This window comes from Perna viridis, chromosome 5, assembly GCF_037379345.1.
Source record: "Perna viridis isolate PV_CMFRI_1.1 ecotype Kerala chromosome 5, ASM3737934v1, whole genome shotgun sequence".
Classification (NCBI taxonomy): Eukaryota; Metazoa; Mollusca; class Bivalvia; order Mytilida; family Mytilidae; genus Perna; species Perna viridis.
Genome location: NC_142449.1, coordinates 23572297 through 23591348, shown reverse-complemented (window position 1 = coordinate 23591348; position 19052 = coordinate 23572297). Strand labels below are relative to the sequence as shown.

At 30.6% G+C, this 19052-nt stretch overlaps 1 protein-coding gene across 8 annotated transcripts in view; it reads left to right on the top strand.

Moving 5' to 3' along the window:
- Positions 1 to 19052, top strand: part of LOC148616576 (dynein axonemal heavy chain 5-like) — a 98116-nt gene that overhangs the window by 15947 nt on the left and 63117 nt on the right. Inside the window, exon 1 of one of the 8 annotated variants that reach the window (XM_088583783.1) lies at positions 26 to 999. The exons of 4 other annotated variants lie outside the window; for them this stretch is intronic. In XM_088583783.1, the coding sequence (XP_088439909.1) occupies positions 925 to 999 (75 nt within the window). In that variant the 5' untranslated portion in view covers positions 26 to 924. Of the gene's footprint in view, positions 1 to 25; positions 1000 to 6349; positions 6494 to 12020; positions 12120 to 14491; positions 14633 to 19052 lie in introns of those variants that run through there. 3 more of the 8 variants (XM_088583786.1, XM_088583782.1, XM_088583784.1) reach the window with 3 other exon arrangements.

Here is a 19052-nt window from a genome sequence, read left to right as displayed (position 1 = left end):
ATTTTAAATCTATACAATTGTATTGACGGTAGTTTTAACTATCAATACAGCAAATTTTCTATGTCAATTTCTTGTTGTGACATTAAGTGGACACTGAGATGTTATTCTCTGGATGAAAGTATGCCATTTAAAAGGTGAAATGTTGTGGAGATAATTTTTCAAATCACAACCTTTTATGGCCTATTATGGAAACTTTATATTGGACTAATGTATAAAAAGCTACTCGCTGTGAAAGGCAAAAACATCACTTTTCATCGTTGCGATTGAATGCATGTATAGCTGCTTCATTAACTGTTACTATAGAAATAAAGGATTATATTTTGCATATACTTAATGGAAAACGATGACATTGATGTAAAAAGCATTCAGCTTGGATACTGTCGAGTTTAGTCTTGAATTTCATTATGACATTGGAAAAAGATTAATCTCCAATGGTATTTTGTAATTTCAAATTAACGACTTGTCGATGACAGTTTGATGAAATCATTAAAATATCATTATTGTCTCACCAAGAGGAAAGACAGCTAATTAGAACTGTTGTGATTTGGAAGAAAATTGGCCATGATTGTCAACGTTCTGACGAAAACAACAAAATTATGATAGATATTGATGGATAATTTTCTGACTTGATCTTTTGGGATTAGAATTGATTTTTTAATAGTTACCTTTGTGTTTAAGTTGACAAATATTTTGACTAGCCAGGAAGGATAATCTCAGTGAAGAATTTCTACATAATTTGTATTGTTGAAAGTAGGGAACAATTTGTTAGAAAATACCTATGCATCAGAGATTTATCCCTGTTTAGATGGATAAAACATTTAACAGTTTAATGTAGGTGAATAAGTTTTCACTCAAATTTGTGGAAGTTTATGACACTGACCCAGAACATTTTAAATGGTCAAATAATTGACTCTTCAAGTTAACATGGAAGAAAAGACAAAAAGGAAAGTATCAGTAGCCAGGAGACAGAGTGTCCTGATTATTGACAAGAATTTTAAGGTAAGAATGGGTCTTCTATGGGTTTTACATGATGTGTGGGCTAGAAGGACTGGGGATTCTGGTGAGGACCTATGAAGATGAGGCTATAATATCATGGCTTTGACATGGATTGCCATTATCATCTACTGTGATTCTGTACGTAGCTTAGAGCTTTTACAACTACCAATAGAGTTTAGAGGAAAGGGTTTTCAGTCTGTCTGTCTCTCTATATACTTCACTATCTGGTTAAGTCTGTTTTCATGACCGTTTTGCTTTCTATACCCTGCTTCTTTTTATTCTTGTTCATCTGTCTGTCTATCAGTCTGTTACACTTTCTTGTAACAGTTTTTTTCTACAACTACTTGTAACTGCAACTTGATATTTTGAAACAGGCTTTATATACTTATAGATGTGCTATGGTAGGATTGATTTTAAAAATAGTGTGAAGCAATTTCCTGTTTGATGACACAAATTTGGGTATAGGGCTATTACAAGTTGGTTCACTGATTTTGTTTCTGTGATGAAGGATCGTACTATCATGAAATTTGGTGCATATGAGTATCAAAATATGAATTTTTAGTAGAAATGTCCATCACATAATTCTGACTAGAAAGTGTCATGGTTGATATCAGTGTTTACCTAGTGAATTAGATACCTATTGGCCAGTAATATGAATCAAGGAGGATTGAATAAAAAGGAATTGCATGGGTATGTATGGTACAGAAAAATAGATAAGTAAGAAAAAATGAAGTATTTGTACTGGATTGGTGTACATGTATCATTATTTGAGGACTTTCAAATTACAATAGATGTCATTGGATCATTTTAAAGAGGTTTGGTTAGGAAAAATCATTTATTATCATATTCACTTATGGAGTTCAAAGGAACATTACTTAACCATCCAATTTTGTTTGCCATCTTTTCTGAACTCTTAAGAACACTGGTATAACACCCTTCTAAGAGTTTTGACCAAATATGTTGTATATACTTTGAAAATCAAAACTCCTGGTGATTTTCAAGGTCATATCTGCAGGTCAAGATCACATGATAATTTTTTTTTTACATGGAAAGGTGCTCATTGCTTTAAGTCACATGACCTTATTTTTTATAAATTTTTTTTACTTCAATGGCTGACCATGCTTTTTCTTTATGGTTTTAACATTTCTAATTTTATATCGCATACAATAGAGATGTTCAGAGGACAGAGTTGAAATTTCTAAATTAGTAACAGGACAATTGAGAAAGAGATTAAATCTTCTAAATTATTCCATTGTATATGTATCTTAAGTGGATGGAAAGTTTAAATCGCCTTGTCTATTGTCCAGCTAACTAAGGTACTAGTAGTTCATCAGATAAAGGTCATTCAAACAAAAGAATGCCAAATCTATCTTATGAAGTTAACTATTTTATTTGCTGTAATAAGTTAAATTGGTTGAAAGCTTGATGTTATGTTACAGTAGTCTGTAATACTCTTTGTTATCCTTAAATGCTTACAAGTTCATTACAAAATGGTTAGACAAAATATACAAAGTTGGAAAAAATTATCTTTCAAACTTGGTGAATCATTTATGATGTAGACTTTGTGATGCCAAATATTATCTGGCACTTTAACTGTTTACTTTTTATTTCTTAATTATGTGCATTTGAACATATTTTATGTTGAAAGCTGGATATGTCTGCAATTGATCATACTTTCACTTGGTATTATGCTTTACATAGCCCTTTGAATAATTCATTCAATTGTTTGCTGAAAGCAGCTACATTCGTCTGACTAGCACAATTACTGTTATAAAGAATTTTTGGAAATTTCACATTTTCATGTTGATGTCGATGTACAATTTCTTTAAACTATAATGGTGTTTTTGCTGAATTTGATATGGTGTTAATAAGACAAGATTCAAATACTGTAGTTTTTGGACTTAGCCTCCCTTAGGCATAGAAATTAACAAGAAAGCTGTGAGCAAAGCTCACTAAAGAAGACCATTCTACAGTAACTAAATGGTCAAACCAGAAAGCGAAGCCTATAATATGGCATGACTCTCAAACATATCAAGTAGCTGTGATAAATAGTTGCAGATAAATGTTTGGACAGATGGACATATTTAGGTACGAACATCAAGAACACTATTATTTATACCTCCTGCTTTGAAAGCGAGGGGTTTAAAAAGGGAGTGGATAAGAATTTTTCTTATTAATACAATTAAATGGTTGTTTTATCTGATTTTGTTCTCATACATTAACCACTATAATTTGAGTATCATGTTATGGACAAAAACATTCCACATAGTATTAGGGTAATTTTTAAAGTTTACATCAAATGAAATATGAAAAGTGCACTAATTGAATCATAACAAACCTTGACGTAGTTTTATAATTATAAAATTAGGGGAACCAACTTAAATTTTAGCCCTGCATTTTTTTGTATCTTGTAATGTACTTGATAAAGAAAGTTGGGCTGTTGATAATACTGCAACTGTCAGTCTGTCTGTTACATTTGTGGTTTAAGAATTCAATCAATTACAAAGTTACACCTTGGACCTCCCTCAGTCTATGTATCTTTGTATTATTAAAACCCTTTTGTAAGAGAATCGCCCATACTGCATTCATCTTTCCAATTCACTGGTTCAGCAACCAAATTTTGGTTGCAAGTTTTCCAGCATATTAGCATTATGATTTTAAAAGTAGTTCATAGCTTTTACATGGTATCCTGTCAATTGTGTCTTATTTTCTTTCCTGCTTTTAATTTTTTACCCGTTTCACAAAACATAGAATTTCTTTAGAATAACAGTTGTTTTGAAAACAGAAGGTATCACAAGCAGCAGGACAGGGTGTGTTATGATGTTCTGATGAGAAAAAAAAGCGACTTAACTCTGTTTTTTTGGGAATGACTATCTTAATTTTATTTAACTTGCCACATGGGAATGGAAATACATTTATTATTATGACCATAACCTGAGATAGTAAATATTTGTCATCAAGAAATGTCAAAATCTGAGACTGAAGTCTTTAAAATTGCTAATCGTCAAATATTCTATGCCACTGATTTTGGGTTGCTTTGAATATCTGAAATGGCACAGATGCAATATGCTCTAAAATCAGGTGACTTCCACTAGAATCTTGGTTCCCTGGTACTTTCTGATCTGGTATGGAGCAAGAACTATGAAGCTCTGAAGGTAAACATGGCACCAATCAGCAGCTTAATGTGGAGTAGTGATATATAATTATGCAAATCATATGCAAATGTAAAGTACTAAAATTATGAGTGCAAGAAGTTGCTATCAATATTAGCGTCTTAAAAATGAAAATACTGAGCTGAAGTGCCATTATATTATGAAGCTGTCAATAACTAAAAAGACCTCATTGTACACAAAACTTTGCTAGTATTTCCCTAAGGTTCTACATACAATTGAGTGGTTTAATTAAAGTAAAACCTCTCTAAACGACACTCTTTTTTCTTGACTGAAATAATCATTTGGTTAAGGCAGAACTGTTTGGTTTTTCCAAGGAGAATCCAAGAAAACAAAATAAAATATGAGTATAGCACTGCTCTCTTGGTCATCTGTTAATAACTGAACTCAGTCTCTATGTAATCATATCAAACAGGTTCTATGTTCCCTTGATTTACTATATAAAATTAATTCTGAGGCATGATAATGAAACCTATCTAAGCCAAGCTCCTTTTAAACTAATGGGTTTTACATTATGTATTTGTTAGGTAGATATTAACATAGACGTTAAAGGTATAGAAATTGTTATGAATGGTCATTTGAAAATCTCTGGTTTTCTCAGGTCTCTAGTTTAGACAGATGTCTGGTTTAGACAGGTCTCTGGTTTTCAAAGGTGTCTGGTTTACTCAGGTACCTGGTTTAGACAGGTCTCTGGTTTTCACAGGTGTCTGGTTTACTCAGGTACCTGGTTTAGACAGGTGTCTGGTTTAGACAGTTGTCTGGTTTACTCGGGTCTCTGGTTTACTCAGGGTTTTGTTTCAATAATTTTTACTATATAAATGGTATTCTGGGACCATGTAGTTTTAAACATTGAGCCAGACTTGAACTTCATTCATTACATGAATGTAAGCGTTTATTGTGTATGATTGTCTGACTGTTTTACAGAAACTTGGTGTTTTAAGTTATATTTCAATCTATAGTATCAATTCTGTATTTAATAGCAACATTTCAAATATTAATGTAAAATATACTGAGATAAAAAAAAACCATTTAAATCAAGAAATGCAACACGAACGAATAACAATTAAACCAAAAAGCTGCTTGTGACATATTGCACAGAAGATGCTCCTTTTCAAGCCATAATAAGTTTTCTATAACAATTTCTTCTTACAAAAATCTAGAATTCATCAGAACTGAAATTAAGAGATGACCTGCTATTCATCAAGTAGATATCATGCACATGCAAACCAAACCCATGATGAAGAAGGAATAAGTAGTGACCAGATATCTTTTAAGGGTTCCTTTACATTAGTTGGAATGCATAAACAATTGTGAACCAAACATGTTGTGGTTTGTTCATTAAACAGGGATGATTTTGTTCTGCTTTTTAGCGAAATTTTGCTTTTTCAAATCCTGATTTTACCTTTACAATTCTTTTTATTTTTTTTTTTATTGTATATTGTTTTTCCAATTCGCCAATTTCCACTTTGTTTGTTGACCTTCAAAAATCATCTCTGATTAAAGGAATAGTTCATTTTTCGATACTGGCTTTTACTCTTGGTGTTGCCATAAGGAGTAGGTATCTGTATTTATGAATTGTACCTTTTATAACCTATTCAACAAATGTAGGGATATATTCAGTAATTTTGAAAAGTGGAGGGGTCTAGAAAAATGGGCAGATTCAGGCTATTATTTGCTTATTTTTGCCCTAATTTTGCCCTTTTCCTTGGATCTATCTCTGAAATGTATATTGTATGTAGCTGTACAATTGAGTCCTGCACATTTCCATTAATCTCCTACTTACCTAATGTTTGGCTTTCTGCCATGTGTAGAAATCAAACGTTTAGTAATAAATTTATGTATCCATACTTATATTTTATAGTAATGAATGCACCTTCCACATAATGTACTGGTACATGTAATGTTTACCAGACTAGGATATAGCATAATAAACACTATTAAGTACTTGGTAATTTAAATTATTTATTGACACATAACATTATTTCATGATGTAGTCGACTAATAATAAAAAGCCTTTTTATCCACTATATCAAAAAGAAAATCTTTAAAAATATTGATACATACAACAATTGTCCAACTGTTTCTTTCTGATCACAAACAAAAAACGTAGTGTTCAGGACTTTTTTAATAAGGTTTAAAATTTGACAGAATAATTGATAGAAAATTTAATTAAAAATTTCTAGTCCTTATTGCAGTACACCAGACAAGTTTTACATGGAAGTTGAATTTTGGCATAATTTTTCGTGAATTTCTATGTGATAATAGACGTATAAATAATCAGCATAGTGATGGATTCGTGGGGTTCTTCGTACACACGCAAGTCCGCAGTGAGTTATTGTTTTTTAATTTGTACTATCAGAGTGTCAGACAAAGGAAATATTTATGTGATTTTTCCGTGTAATTTGTAAAATTCCTCTCTTACATCTCTCCAAGTATGTTAACATGCAATCGATTTGTTTTATCTTAATTACCATGAATGGATTACACCTTTGCATGCAGTGGTTGTCATAGATTTATTGAAGGATGTGATACTGGTTCAAAGAGATCTTGATTAAAACAGGAGAGGATCCAGAAAAGATTATTAATATTATTAAAAGTTATTAATTGCTTTTTACCAAAAATAAACGATAATTTTTTTTTTCTTTTAAAAAGTGGGGGGCTGTGGTTCGACCTCCTGGTTTGGCCAGTGAACAATTGAAATGGGACATGCAAAGCATTTGTAATGTAAATGTTTAGTTATGCAATATCATGAGTTTGACTCATTTTTGTGGCTTTATTGATCTGTATATCTTATTTGATGGAAGATTTTAATGCTTTATCAATTATTCTTTCACTTCAATAGGGTAAGGGAGATAACTCTTTATTTTGCTACATTGTATCTGCAGATATTTTTTGTAATTCAATGCTCTTATTATCCTTTTATTGTGCCATTACAAACTTGATTGGAAGTAAGAATAAAATTGTATTGGTAACTATTGTTGTAAAGAATTAAATCAAATTGGAATAGTGAATGGGCAATGGTTATATAAAACTGAAAAAAAATAAACAAAAGATTAAAATAAAAACTTTGTTTGAAATACTTTAAGTCCATTTGCCTTAAAAATTATTAGAATGTATCATTTTTTAAAATATGCTAATTCACAATCTATTGACAATTGCACTATATTCCTTCTCTTGGTAATGAGGAAGAAAAGTAACTAAAACTAAACAGTATATATTCATCATTACATCTCTTTAGAATTTAAAAAATTTGGCTGACTGATTGAAATTTTTTTTGCTCAGTAAATCTAATCAACCATGATGAGGTTGCATTTATGTTCATTCCTGGTCTACTATGAAACATATCTTTAATGAATTCTCTAGCAGTAACTGTGTATAAATGACAAAGGGATAACTATGAAAAGAATGAATTTTTCTCCTTCATGATTCATAATTTTGGATTGGCTAATTAAACTACCTTTTAATGCTTGTAATTCAGTTTTTTTAACATTTGAAAATAGCCTGTTACATTCTGATCAATTAATATATATCTTGAAGATTTTGACTCTGTCTTTTCAATACATTTGAGACTTAGATAGTAAAATTTTGCACATTATTATACCTTCCCTGTACGCATGCATGCATACATGCACACACACATACACACACACACACACACTGTGTTCCTACAGAGATCACTAACAAACAAAAAATTGAGATACATTTTTAATTGTATTAGAAATACGATTAGCATTTGGGGGGGGGTACTGTCTTGTTAATCAATTGGGTATGTAAGTCTAGTCATGTGACTCTGTATTTTCACGAGAATAGGTACTAGTCTGCCATTCTAATGAATCTACTTCTATTTCTACATAATAACAGTGTTAGAAAAATGTATGAAATAGAAAATTTTGCATTGTGATGTGGTGTTTCTAGATCCTGGAAGTAAACAATAAAATACAGAGTGGTCTTTGGATTTCATCACGTTCTACATCTGAAATTCTGTTAAAAAAATCAAACTAGAACAAGACTTGCAGACCCTATGTAGACAGTTTACTGGTATGTGTGCTTGGATGTTGGAAAGGGGCTCAAGGTTCCATGATTTAAATTTAATGAGACCACAAAGCTACAAAAAGTCCATGAAAACCTTGACAGTTGTAAGGTTCAAACCCACAGTGTGTCAGAATTCATATTTATCTGTAGTTCTAGGTGTCTTACAAATTAGTCTTCTTGGTCCCAACAAATTACAGTACACCTGTCAAATGAACCCAAAATGAACTTTAAACATGTGTTGATTTTTAAGTATGGTACTTATGAAAAATTAGACAGCAGGTTATTCATGCATTTTTAATTCAGAACTGTTCTGACTTCAATAATCAGTATTTGTCATCTGGTTGTTGCACTTTTGAATTAAAAATTATATGGATTGTGTATAAAATTGACATTTTGCAAGAGTTATTGTCCTTGATTTGATTGATTTAAGTGGGATATGAATGTATGGTTTTCTCAAAAATACAGACCTGAATATAGAAAGGACTGCCATTAAATAAAAATATTGCGTATGTAAACCAAAAAAGCATACTTTTTGTTGGTGGGTTTTCCTTCACCATTTATCACCTCTACCATAGGCAGTGTCTGAATCTTAAATGGACCAGTACCTAACCAATCTCAACCAAACAGAACTGAGTCGAGGCTTTGGTAGTAGTGCAAGAATTAGAGTATACAAGAGAAGCTGTATGTAATCACAATAAACATTACTGATGTTTATTAAACTTATTGTGCAACCCTTCAAAATCATTTTTTTTAGTCTTTTTTTTTCATGTTGACCAGATGAGTGTATTGTACATGAAACAGTGTTTTAATTCATAAAGAACTCTTGTAGTAACAAGAAAATAGATTGAGTTTTCTCCCTTTCATTATACTTTCTCAAGTAGTGTTTGTTTACATGTTGCTAAGTGACCCAATGTTTACCTTCTGTTGACATTTATGACTCAGGATGGATTTAATAAACAAATTTTAGTAGTGAAATATTTTATATAACAAAAATTTAAATGTCTGAGCAAGTTTTTCAGCTATTTAATGAATTAATTTCTTGGTTAAAATTAGATCTTGTAGGAAAAGAAAAAAAATAAATTAAACCTCATTTTAGGTTTTCATCTGGCATGAATTTTGCCATTATGATGAATTACAAAAATAATGGTTTTTTTAGTGTTAGAAATAGCTTATTTATATCTTTTCAGAAATCAAAGAATTTTCTGTGTAGCTCAATATTTTTACAAACGTTGAATAAGAGTTGTTAAGTTAATTTTCTCCTCTGAGTGCAATGTTTTTGTTCTACTTGTATCCTTCAAGTGCATGTTAACAAATACTATGGAAATTGTGGTCTCTGAGTAAAAATAAAAGCGTTGTTTTAAATTTAACAGAACAAAGGCTATTTATACTCACTAAATGTAATGCCCAAGTAAAGCTATATGTTTACCTGTATCAGTTAATTACACTTTGCACTGCTTCAGTGACTAAAACTTGTTAAGTTTGCTGTATTATCAGATTATTAGTCCATTTTTATCAAAACTGAAAATTGTTTCATTTGCAAGCAGAAAGCTTAACTATACACTTTGGTAACCATTATTGACTGTCAACAATGAAAGGTCCACATCAAAATTTTGAAACCCTTGCACCCTGAAAAAGATACAAAAGCATTTAAAGCTTTCCTTTGACTTATGTATTGTTATATACTGTTGTTTTATCACTCATTCAGTCTGTACTTCTGTTAACTTGTATTTTTATATACTGCTGTTCTATCTCATTCAGTCTGTACTTCTGTTAACACATCTTACAATAAAACAAGTAAATTTTGATTGGTTTTGGAGCCATGTGTTTTTATTTGAAGAAGCACCCTTTCACTGGTATTGTTCATAGAAAGGGGAGAGCTGAAAATGTTATCTTTTTTCATACATAACAAGGGATTGATTGATTGATTGATTGATTGATTTTAGTATGGTGTGTCGTGGCAAATATTTATTTCCAGACAAGAACAATGATCTAGTAGCCACTCAACTCTGTCCATCCATCCATCTTTCCATGCATCTGTCTGCCACATTAAATAGGTACTCACTTTGTGTAATCTGTAACTGAAAAGGTACTCAAGCATAATTATTCTAACTTTGCATGGTGATTATATACATATTTAAGATGTGTACCTTTTACTATTGAGAAATTGAATTATTTTTTTCCTTCATTTTTAGCATGTTGATCATTTTTTCAACATTTGGACATTACACATAGGAAATTGTTACCTACATTATAACATGATTTATGTTTATATACATATTGTAGACACTGACAAATATATGAAGGTGATGCACAAGTCCAGACATGTAGTGGTGTTGATCAATGGAATAACCCTGCTTTATATTAGTCAGATATACTTAGCCATATTTTAAATATGTTAAACAAGCAAAACTATTTCACATAATTTTCACGCGTAATTCACATGATTTTTACTATAATTAAGCAAATAAAATTTGTGTCAGGAGTTCACATGAAAATCCAGTCAACTTTTTACATGAAGTTCATGTTAAGTGAATTTCATATCAAAATTATGTTAATGTTTATTTCATGTGAAGTTCATATGAATTTCAATGTTAGCTTGGTTCACATGAATTTTACATGAACAGTACTTGTCTGTTTAGCTCAAAGAAGTAACAACATTCAGGTGGGCAGGTAATCCCACTTGGATGGATTATTTGTCTCATGTTGGGAAATAAATGATGCACTTGTAATTCTGATAAATATCGTTTTGGAGTTTATGGTTAATGTAAGTATAGAATATAGAGATTAAGATTCACACCATCGGCTTAAGGTTGCACTTAATTCTGAAGTGATTTAAAGTCCCATCACCAACCTTTCAACCTCTAAGTAATTGAAAAACTCATATTATAAAATGTACATAGTTATAATTTCAATAGAATTTTATATGGTGAAATGCCTTGGAATGCTAGATTAGCAATAAATTAGAAATAAAACAAGCTGCTGGACCTACACTTAATTGTAGGCGTTGTAGTAAGCTCCAAGGTTACTCAGAAAAGTGCAGCCGGAATGTAAAAATCATAATAAATTGGTGGGAATTTATAGCCTCTGGTTTATCACTATTCTGTAGATATTGTTTGTCTTTTGATTAAGAAATTGACCTCTTCAAGTAGCATAACTTCAAGTCATAAATGTTTTATCATTATTCATAAATTATCCCATATTAATTCAGCTCAAGTAGTTGGTACATATTGTCTGTTCTAAGCAGATAGTGATATGATAAAAGTTGTGTTGAAGGATGTTGGTTTACAACTCAATGATTAAAAATTGAAACGTGGGATCAAAATACAATTTAAACAGGGTTTTATTGTCTGGGACTTCAGTTTGTAAACTTTTCATTTATAGATGTTGACCACTGAGTTTTGCATCCTGTAAAGTTGAAATTTCGTCATCAGTTTTATGATTGGATTATTGGCCTTTTGGAAGTGTTTCAGTTTCTGGTTCTTTTTTTCTGTAGCACTAACAATTTAGATGACTTTAAGGAGATAGACCTTAGGTAAGGGACACAACTCTTAAAAATCATTGGGACGTTTGTTTACAGGCTCTTTATATCAATGTCATGTAAGCATCAAAGTAACTTGGATTGATTTCATTTTGTTTCAAATGAAAGCTTGAAAGGCTTTGATGAAATTGAATATGATAATAAACATATCGCTGATTTCAAGAGTTATGTCCTGTACCCTAAGTATACCTCCTTAAGTTCTCATTGGCATCAACAATCCATCAGGACAGAAATTTATTCAGAAGTATAGAACAGAGCTGAGTATGTTTTGATATGACATAAGTTATAAATTAATGAATATGAAGAGAACGTCAACAATGTTAAAAAGACAACTTTTTGGGAAAGGAAATCCTATGTTTAAAACAACTATATATAAAATACAGGTAGGCTTAATATTACTTAATCTATTTGAATACTTATCACTTCAGGAAGATAGTAAAAAATAGAAGTTCCTCTTGTACTCATGAAGGAAAATATTGAAAAGAAAAAAAAATCAGAGTATTTGGATTTGGACTAATGTTCTATAAGAACTTGATTATGGAGCACTGATTTTTTTATACACCAAAATAGAAGTTCTTCTTGTACTCATGAAGGAAAATATTGAAAAGAAAAAAAAATCAGATTATTTGGATTTGGACTAATGTTCTATAAGAACTTGATTATGGAGCACTGATTTTTTTATACACCAATTTTTCTAGAGAGGCATATTATGGTATACCAGTGACTGTCCTTCCATCATTCACACTTTGCACTATAACTAAAAAAATGCTGCTCCCAATTTTTGTGAAACTTTGTTGAATTGTTTCCTTTTGAGCCTTTAATTTTTTACAAATTTTCAATTTTTCATATTTGTGTTATTGGACCTGTGGAGAGTTTTCAGACTACAGCTGAAAATCCATTGCAGTAGTGTCTGTGAAACTTTAGATTTTTGTTTATGTTAAAGTAAGCTCAATTTCAATTTTTGTAAATTTCTGGTGTTAGGGTTTAGAGTTATGGGACTTTATTCACAAAAAAACCCCAGATTTTGCGGTTTTTGGACTATAACTAGAAAGTGGTAACACCCATTTTTCTGAAACTGTGATTTTGTTGTGAAAAGGGTGGTTTTCCAATATTAGAATAAAACTTCTAGCAATTTTCATGAAACTTTGTTGAACTGTTTGTTTTTCTTCAGCTCTCTTTTGATTTATATTTATATTTTGAAATATACATTTTTGAGTTATGGGACTTAATTCATACAGAAATTGGGCTGCTATGGGACAGATTGATTTCAAATATGGTAACTGGTTTTATATAAATGGGGCATGTATGCTGAAAGCAATTTTGGAAGCCGTGTGATATCCCTCCTGTATGAGTCCAGGTGACAATGCATCAACTTCATTTTTGGAATCGATAGATTCTTAGCATGATGAGTCAGTTTTGAAAAGGTTTTCTGTTTTGTTTTGTTTTTTGTTTTTTTTCTTTTTTACAGACTTTGCATTATCAATATGAAAACTTCCTTTTTTGTTATTTGAAATTTTTTACTTTGAAACTTAAAAAGTTGATTGACTGAGAAATAAGGCATGGAGCGAAAAATATTATCCTGGTCCTTAATTTGAACTTTATCAAACATTTTTGTTTATGCCACTATTATAAGATGGTTTCCGTCGTACTTTCATGATTGTCTTAGTTGATCTGTATTTTTATAAGAATCAGTTCTCCACTGACATAGTATACTCTCCTGCTAAGTTTTTCCTCTTTCCCTCAGTTGTTCTATTCAGCATCAACTTTTCCTTTTTTTTCAGCTTTCCCCAGTTGTTCTATTCAGCATCAATATCTCAATATTAGCCATTGTTTTAGAACAATATTATCGTACTGCCTTATCAGTTGATGAATTTTTAATTTTATATGAATTGTTTCATACTAAAGTTCTTTTATTTCATTACACTGAAATACATTATTCATTTAAATGTTTATACTACAACAATGTATTGATATTTATCATTGCATAATTATACATTTGTTTCCATAGTTACTGATTGCTAGATATATCAAAATGAAATGTTCCACTGATTCTTCAAAGGTAAGACAAAAGTGATCACTTTACAAGTCACTGGATTGATTGTCATTGATTGAATTTCTCGCTTATACCCGATTGTCCTGGCGATCTTTTTAATTGCCAACAATTTCCTCTTCTACCTGCTAATTACATGGACCTAGTCTGTTTTATCAATTTGTCATGTAAAAATATTACTACATGGTCATATCTCCATTCCTTCCATTAAATGTTTACTGCTTTATCAACCATAACAAGAAAGATGAATTTATTTTGCTCAGGTTTCACCCTTGTTTGGAATGTATTCAATAATTCATTGTATCTTACTGATGTCTTGATTTTTTATGGCAATGACAGTGACATTATCATTAGTTTCAGGGGGAAATCTATTTGCAGAGGACAATCAGTTTGACAATAATTTATAGTTTTCAGATAATTGGCTTCATCCTATAGTGAAATGTAGTATAAGTTGTAATAATGTGATGAAGAATTTAAATTTTGATAGATATAAAAGTTTATGGAATTATTCAAATTTTGTATCTACCTGAGACATTACGAACTTGATGTTGGACCATAAAAATTCATAATTCTAGTAAAGAGTGAGATTTGTTCACTTAAGTTACATGCATACGGTATCAAAGATGCCATTCAAATTAAATGTTTGGAGATAATTTTCCAAGTTTGGAAATGAAGTGAAGTTTGATCTAGATGGGAATTATAATCATAAAATGTAAGCTTTGAAATTACATTGTTTGTATTCTGGAAAGAATTAAATTTTCATAAAAAAACATGAATAGATTTTTGAAAAGAGCTGTAAATAAAGTTCGGACACGGATAAGGACACAGCATGTTGTTGGAATGATAGTAAGTAAATTTATAGATTATCAGGCAAAGAAAAATAAAAGTTTTCACTAAACATGCTCTTATAATGGAGACACATTCAGACTTAAAAGTGCTTGTCAAAAATGCCTTAAAAAAGATAGGCACAAAAAGTTAGGGTCAGTATGGTTAGTGGGAACACAGGTATTTTATTTAAGCCATAGGATCATAAGATTTAAAAAGAAACAAAATTGTACGCCTTCTATTATTCAGAAATTTGACAAACTAAACAATACCTACATTTTAAGTTAAGTTTCTGTCACTTTATGTTGTGAATATAGGTCCTACATTTACTTTGTATGATCTGTAACTCAAAAAAGATTGCATCAGTACCATTTAAACTTTGTACCATGTTTTAATACATATAGAAAACATGCACCTTCTATTATGAAGATATTAACAAGGATTGTTTTCCTATATTGTTCAACATTTTTTGTCATTGCTGGTATATGATTTGAATGGTACCAATTATAAGTGTAATCTCTAACTCAAAATGTATTGCACTAATATGATTGTATGTATGCATATATTTATGATGTGTATTGTCAAAGGCAGGTCTAGACATACTTGTATAACTCAGGTCTTGTTGTAATTTCAGCTTGGCTGAATATTGCTAGTTTATTGCATTTTGAATTTATGGATTCAATTTGGGCAATTCCAGGTTTCTATACGAAACATTTTGTACAATGATAAATCCGAAGTAGAAGATTTGCAAAATTATACTTTCACCTAACTAATGTTCCAGAGCAATTGAAAGTTTCACAAAAGAGCAAGAAGAAATTGATGCAGTTAAGTCATTTTATTGACAACTTCCCAAAATGTAAACATAAGTATCTTTTACCATCAATTTGTTTACAGTAACTTGTTTACTATTATGAAACCTGTCTAAACTGAACCCCGAGTAAATGGAAAACCTTTCTAAATCAGACACTTTTTTTGAAAGTTCTTTCATATCAGTTTAATTGTATTTGGTTAAATGGAACTTCTGTCTAAACAAAACAGAGTTTACAGCAAAAGAGGTTCAGTTTAGACAGGTTTTACTGTAAATTTTAATTGACAATCCAGATTTTATAGTCATTGTTTCTGTGTAAATGCGCATTTCAAATTACCATGGAAAATTAATAATTATGAATTTTTTAAAAATTAATTCTTTTATTTGTGCTATTCATTATTTTTCCTGATACAAAGAACAATTAGTCTACACACTAATTATGACAAATACATCTTTATCAGTGATCCACAGATGAAGTGTCAGACACTTTGAAATGGCAAAATATTCTTCCTTTCAAACTGAAATGTCAAAATAATAGTGTTCCTTAACTGATGGATTGTTTGACATTGAACTGAGACTTGAAAATAAAGAAGAAAATTGTGTCATGGTTTTACCAGAAATTAAGGCAAATTGTTCATCTTTTACATAAAAATGCTTTTTTTACTTGCTATTGTCTTAGAACAGAAGTACAAGGTAAGAACTTCATATGAAATGATGCATTATGGGAAATTTATTTATTCAATATTCAAAGTTGAATGCAGATGCTCCATGACTTAAAACTTTTAACTAAACTTTCTGTGGGGTTATCTACGTTCCCTTGTCAAAAGTTTGTTATATTCAATCATACACCTTAGAGTATTACTTAATCTTGTTGAATTGTCATCTTGTAAAATATGCATGACAAATTTCACAATTATGAACAAAAGAGGGTGTCACAAAGAAAAGTTTATATAACAATAACCCAACAATCTTTTGAAGTGGAAACTCAAGCCTGTAAAATTCATGTTTAATCTTGTAAAACTATATAAGGTACATTTATTACTGAGTGCAACTTTGATGAAAGACCATATCATATCTTTTACATTAATTTCTCATATTTCATTTGAATTCCAATTTGCAGTGCTAAATTTGTTTAATGTTTTGAAAAACTGTTAAATATCATCTTGATCATTGTGCAATACAGGACATTTATCATTTAATGGGGATGAATTATCAATCTATATACATATAAAAACTCTACACCAGTAAGATGATATAAATACTCATGGAAGCAGTGAACAATTTCTCACATTATTTATGTAAAGGTCTCTTTGGGTTACTTGAACTTAATCAGATTGTAGTGAAATTTGGTATTCATGTTTTGTATCGGGATTTAGGTTCATTTTCATTTTAAATGTGTTTAAAGTCACATGATTCCCTTTAAGACATTCCATTTGAAAACAAAGTCAAATTTGTCATAAACTGACAAATCCCTTGATTAAGTACATTTGAATGGACTCCATCTAAAAATTTCTGGATGCAGTTTTTATTTGCATTTCTTCTCAGAAAGCATTAATGAGTATCTTCTTACATTGGTTACAGTATAGTGACTTATGTCATGATTATTAATGATAGAAAATAATATGAATCAGGTGTCATATTCTTAGTATGGAACAGACCAATTCTTTTTATGTAGCTGCTGATGTTGAATATTCTGTTTTAATGTTAGAGTTATCTCCCTTACATCAGAAAATCAAGATATTATACAACCTTTTCTTGCTTCATATGCTATTAACACGATATTATCAGGGTTATTGATGATTGATGCTTGCTGTCACCAAAGTCTCCATGATTTCAAGGAGCATATTGATGTGGCTGCTTGGATAGTTAATTCTTACTTTAATACTAGCTGTATCTTGCTAAACCTTGGTACATTGTATTAAACTTGAGGGAAGATTCCACTAAATACTTAAATTTCTGGTACATATGTGAGAATTAGATGTAACTTATACAGATAATAGTATCGCTATAACCTTGGTTCCCTTGATTACTCTTGCATTGATAATTGCCTTTGAGATGATAGTGTTGGAATCACGGAGAAAAAAAAGTAGATTCAAGTAAAAAGTTACAGTTCAATTTCCACCTCTATACCAATAACGTAATATTATTTTAAATGTATTTATGTTCTTAAAAAGGGAAAAGATTGATTGATTTGGCTTATTTTACACTAACACTTATTTATAGCATCATATTTCACCATTAACACAAGGAAGGTGGATTTTTTTTGTTCCAGGGCTATAAAGATGCTACAGTGTGATAAAGACACTTGCAAAAATGCATCAAAGTTAACCTGATGTAAATTTCTGTACCTTTTATATCCATGTTACCTGTGATATTTCCTTTGATGATTTACCTGGGGAGAATTAATTTCTCTTTGATAAAGAAGATTGGATTCTGTATTTAAGCGTTTGATCAACTGCTGCAAACAATTGATTGAAATTATTTTAATTCTGAATGGATGAAATTATAGTCATCAAAAAGACCTCCCCAAAGTCTGTAAAAAGTAATTATCTTGTAATTATTGAGATATTTCTTATTTATTGCCATGGTAACCAGCCAATTCGCATGTAACTTTGTAATGATGTTGGGCAGGAACAAATAAAGTTTTACGATTATTCTACATTTGTATTGGGTTCTCAATTTTGCTCCTCCCTTTGTTTCTACTTTTTTTTCTGTAAAAAGTTCCTTAATTGTTTTTTTTTATATCATTTGATTTTTTGGTGACATGCATTTTCTGTTCTTATCTAGACATTGTAAAGGATGAGTTTCTTTATAGGCAGACATTGCCCAACACTGTAAAAGTATCTTGGTAATTTTGAATATGACATGGTGGTTCCTGATGTGTAACCATTCCTTATTATGTGGCTACTTTGAAAATTTGTGCTTACTTTTCTTTGAAAAAGTTATTTTTTTAAGACACTTTGGGTAACAACAGTTTATATGTGATTTGTGGGCGATGTAGATTGAACTACCTTCATGGAATTAGGATCTGTAAGAATGGCAGCAAACAAAGTAACATTTTTACAAAGTTACAAACATGTGCAGCATTATAGAAAAACTGTTGAAAGGCTGGTGAGTAGACAAGTCTGTTAAGGTTGTATAATGTTTGTGCTTTTTTCTGAATTTCCTCTTCTTTAGAATTTCTTATTTTTATGTAGTATCAGTCTCTGTAAGAATTAGGCAGTGGATGATAAGCATGTCCAGTGAAAAAAAATCATCATTCTGAAGGGCTTGTTCCCATTTCGCCTTAGCTGTCAAATTCGGTACAATAAAATTATCCCCATTTCGCCTTAGTAAAATTTGGAGTGAACTAAGGCGACATGGGAACTTGAGTTAAACATGTGATTTTAAGTGCAAGTTGGGTTTTTATAGCATTTAAACCTAATATACACATGTATATGTAAATCTTTGTATTGCTTGTTGATATTTTTTGTCAATTTATTTATTTTTATTTTGTGATGTGTTTAAGTGGTTTTTGTCTTAATATTTTTTTTTTTGAATGGCCTTTTCATTTTCTGTTTTAAATCACCTTTTTTATGGATACTATTAAAGAACAAAATTCAAAATAAATATGATATGACTGACAACTTTGAT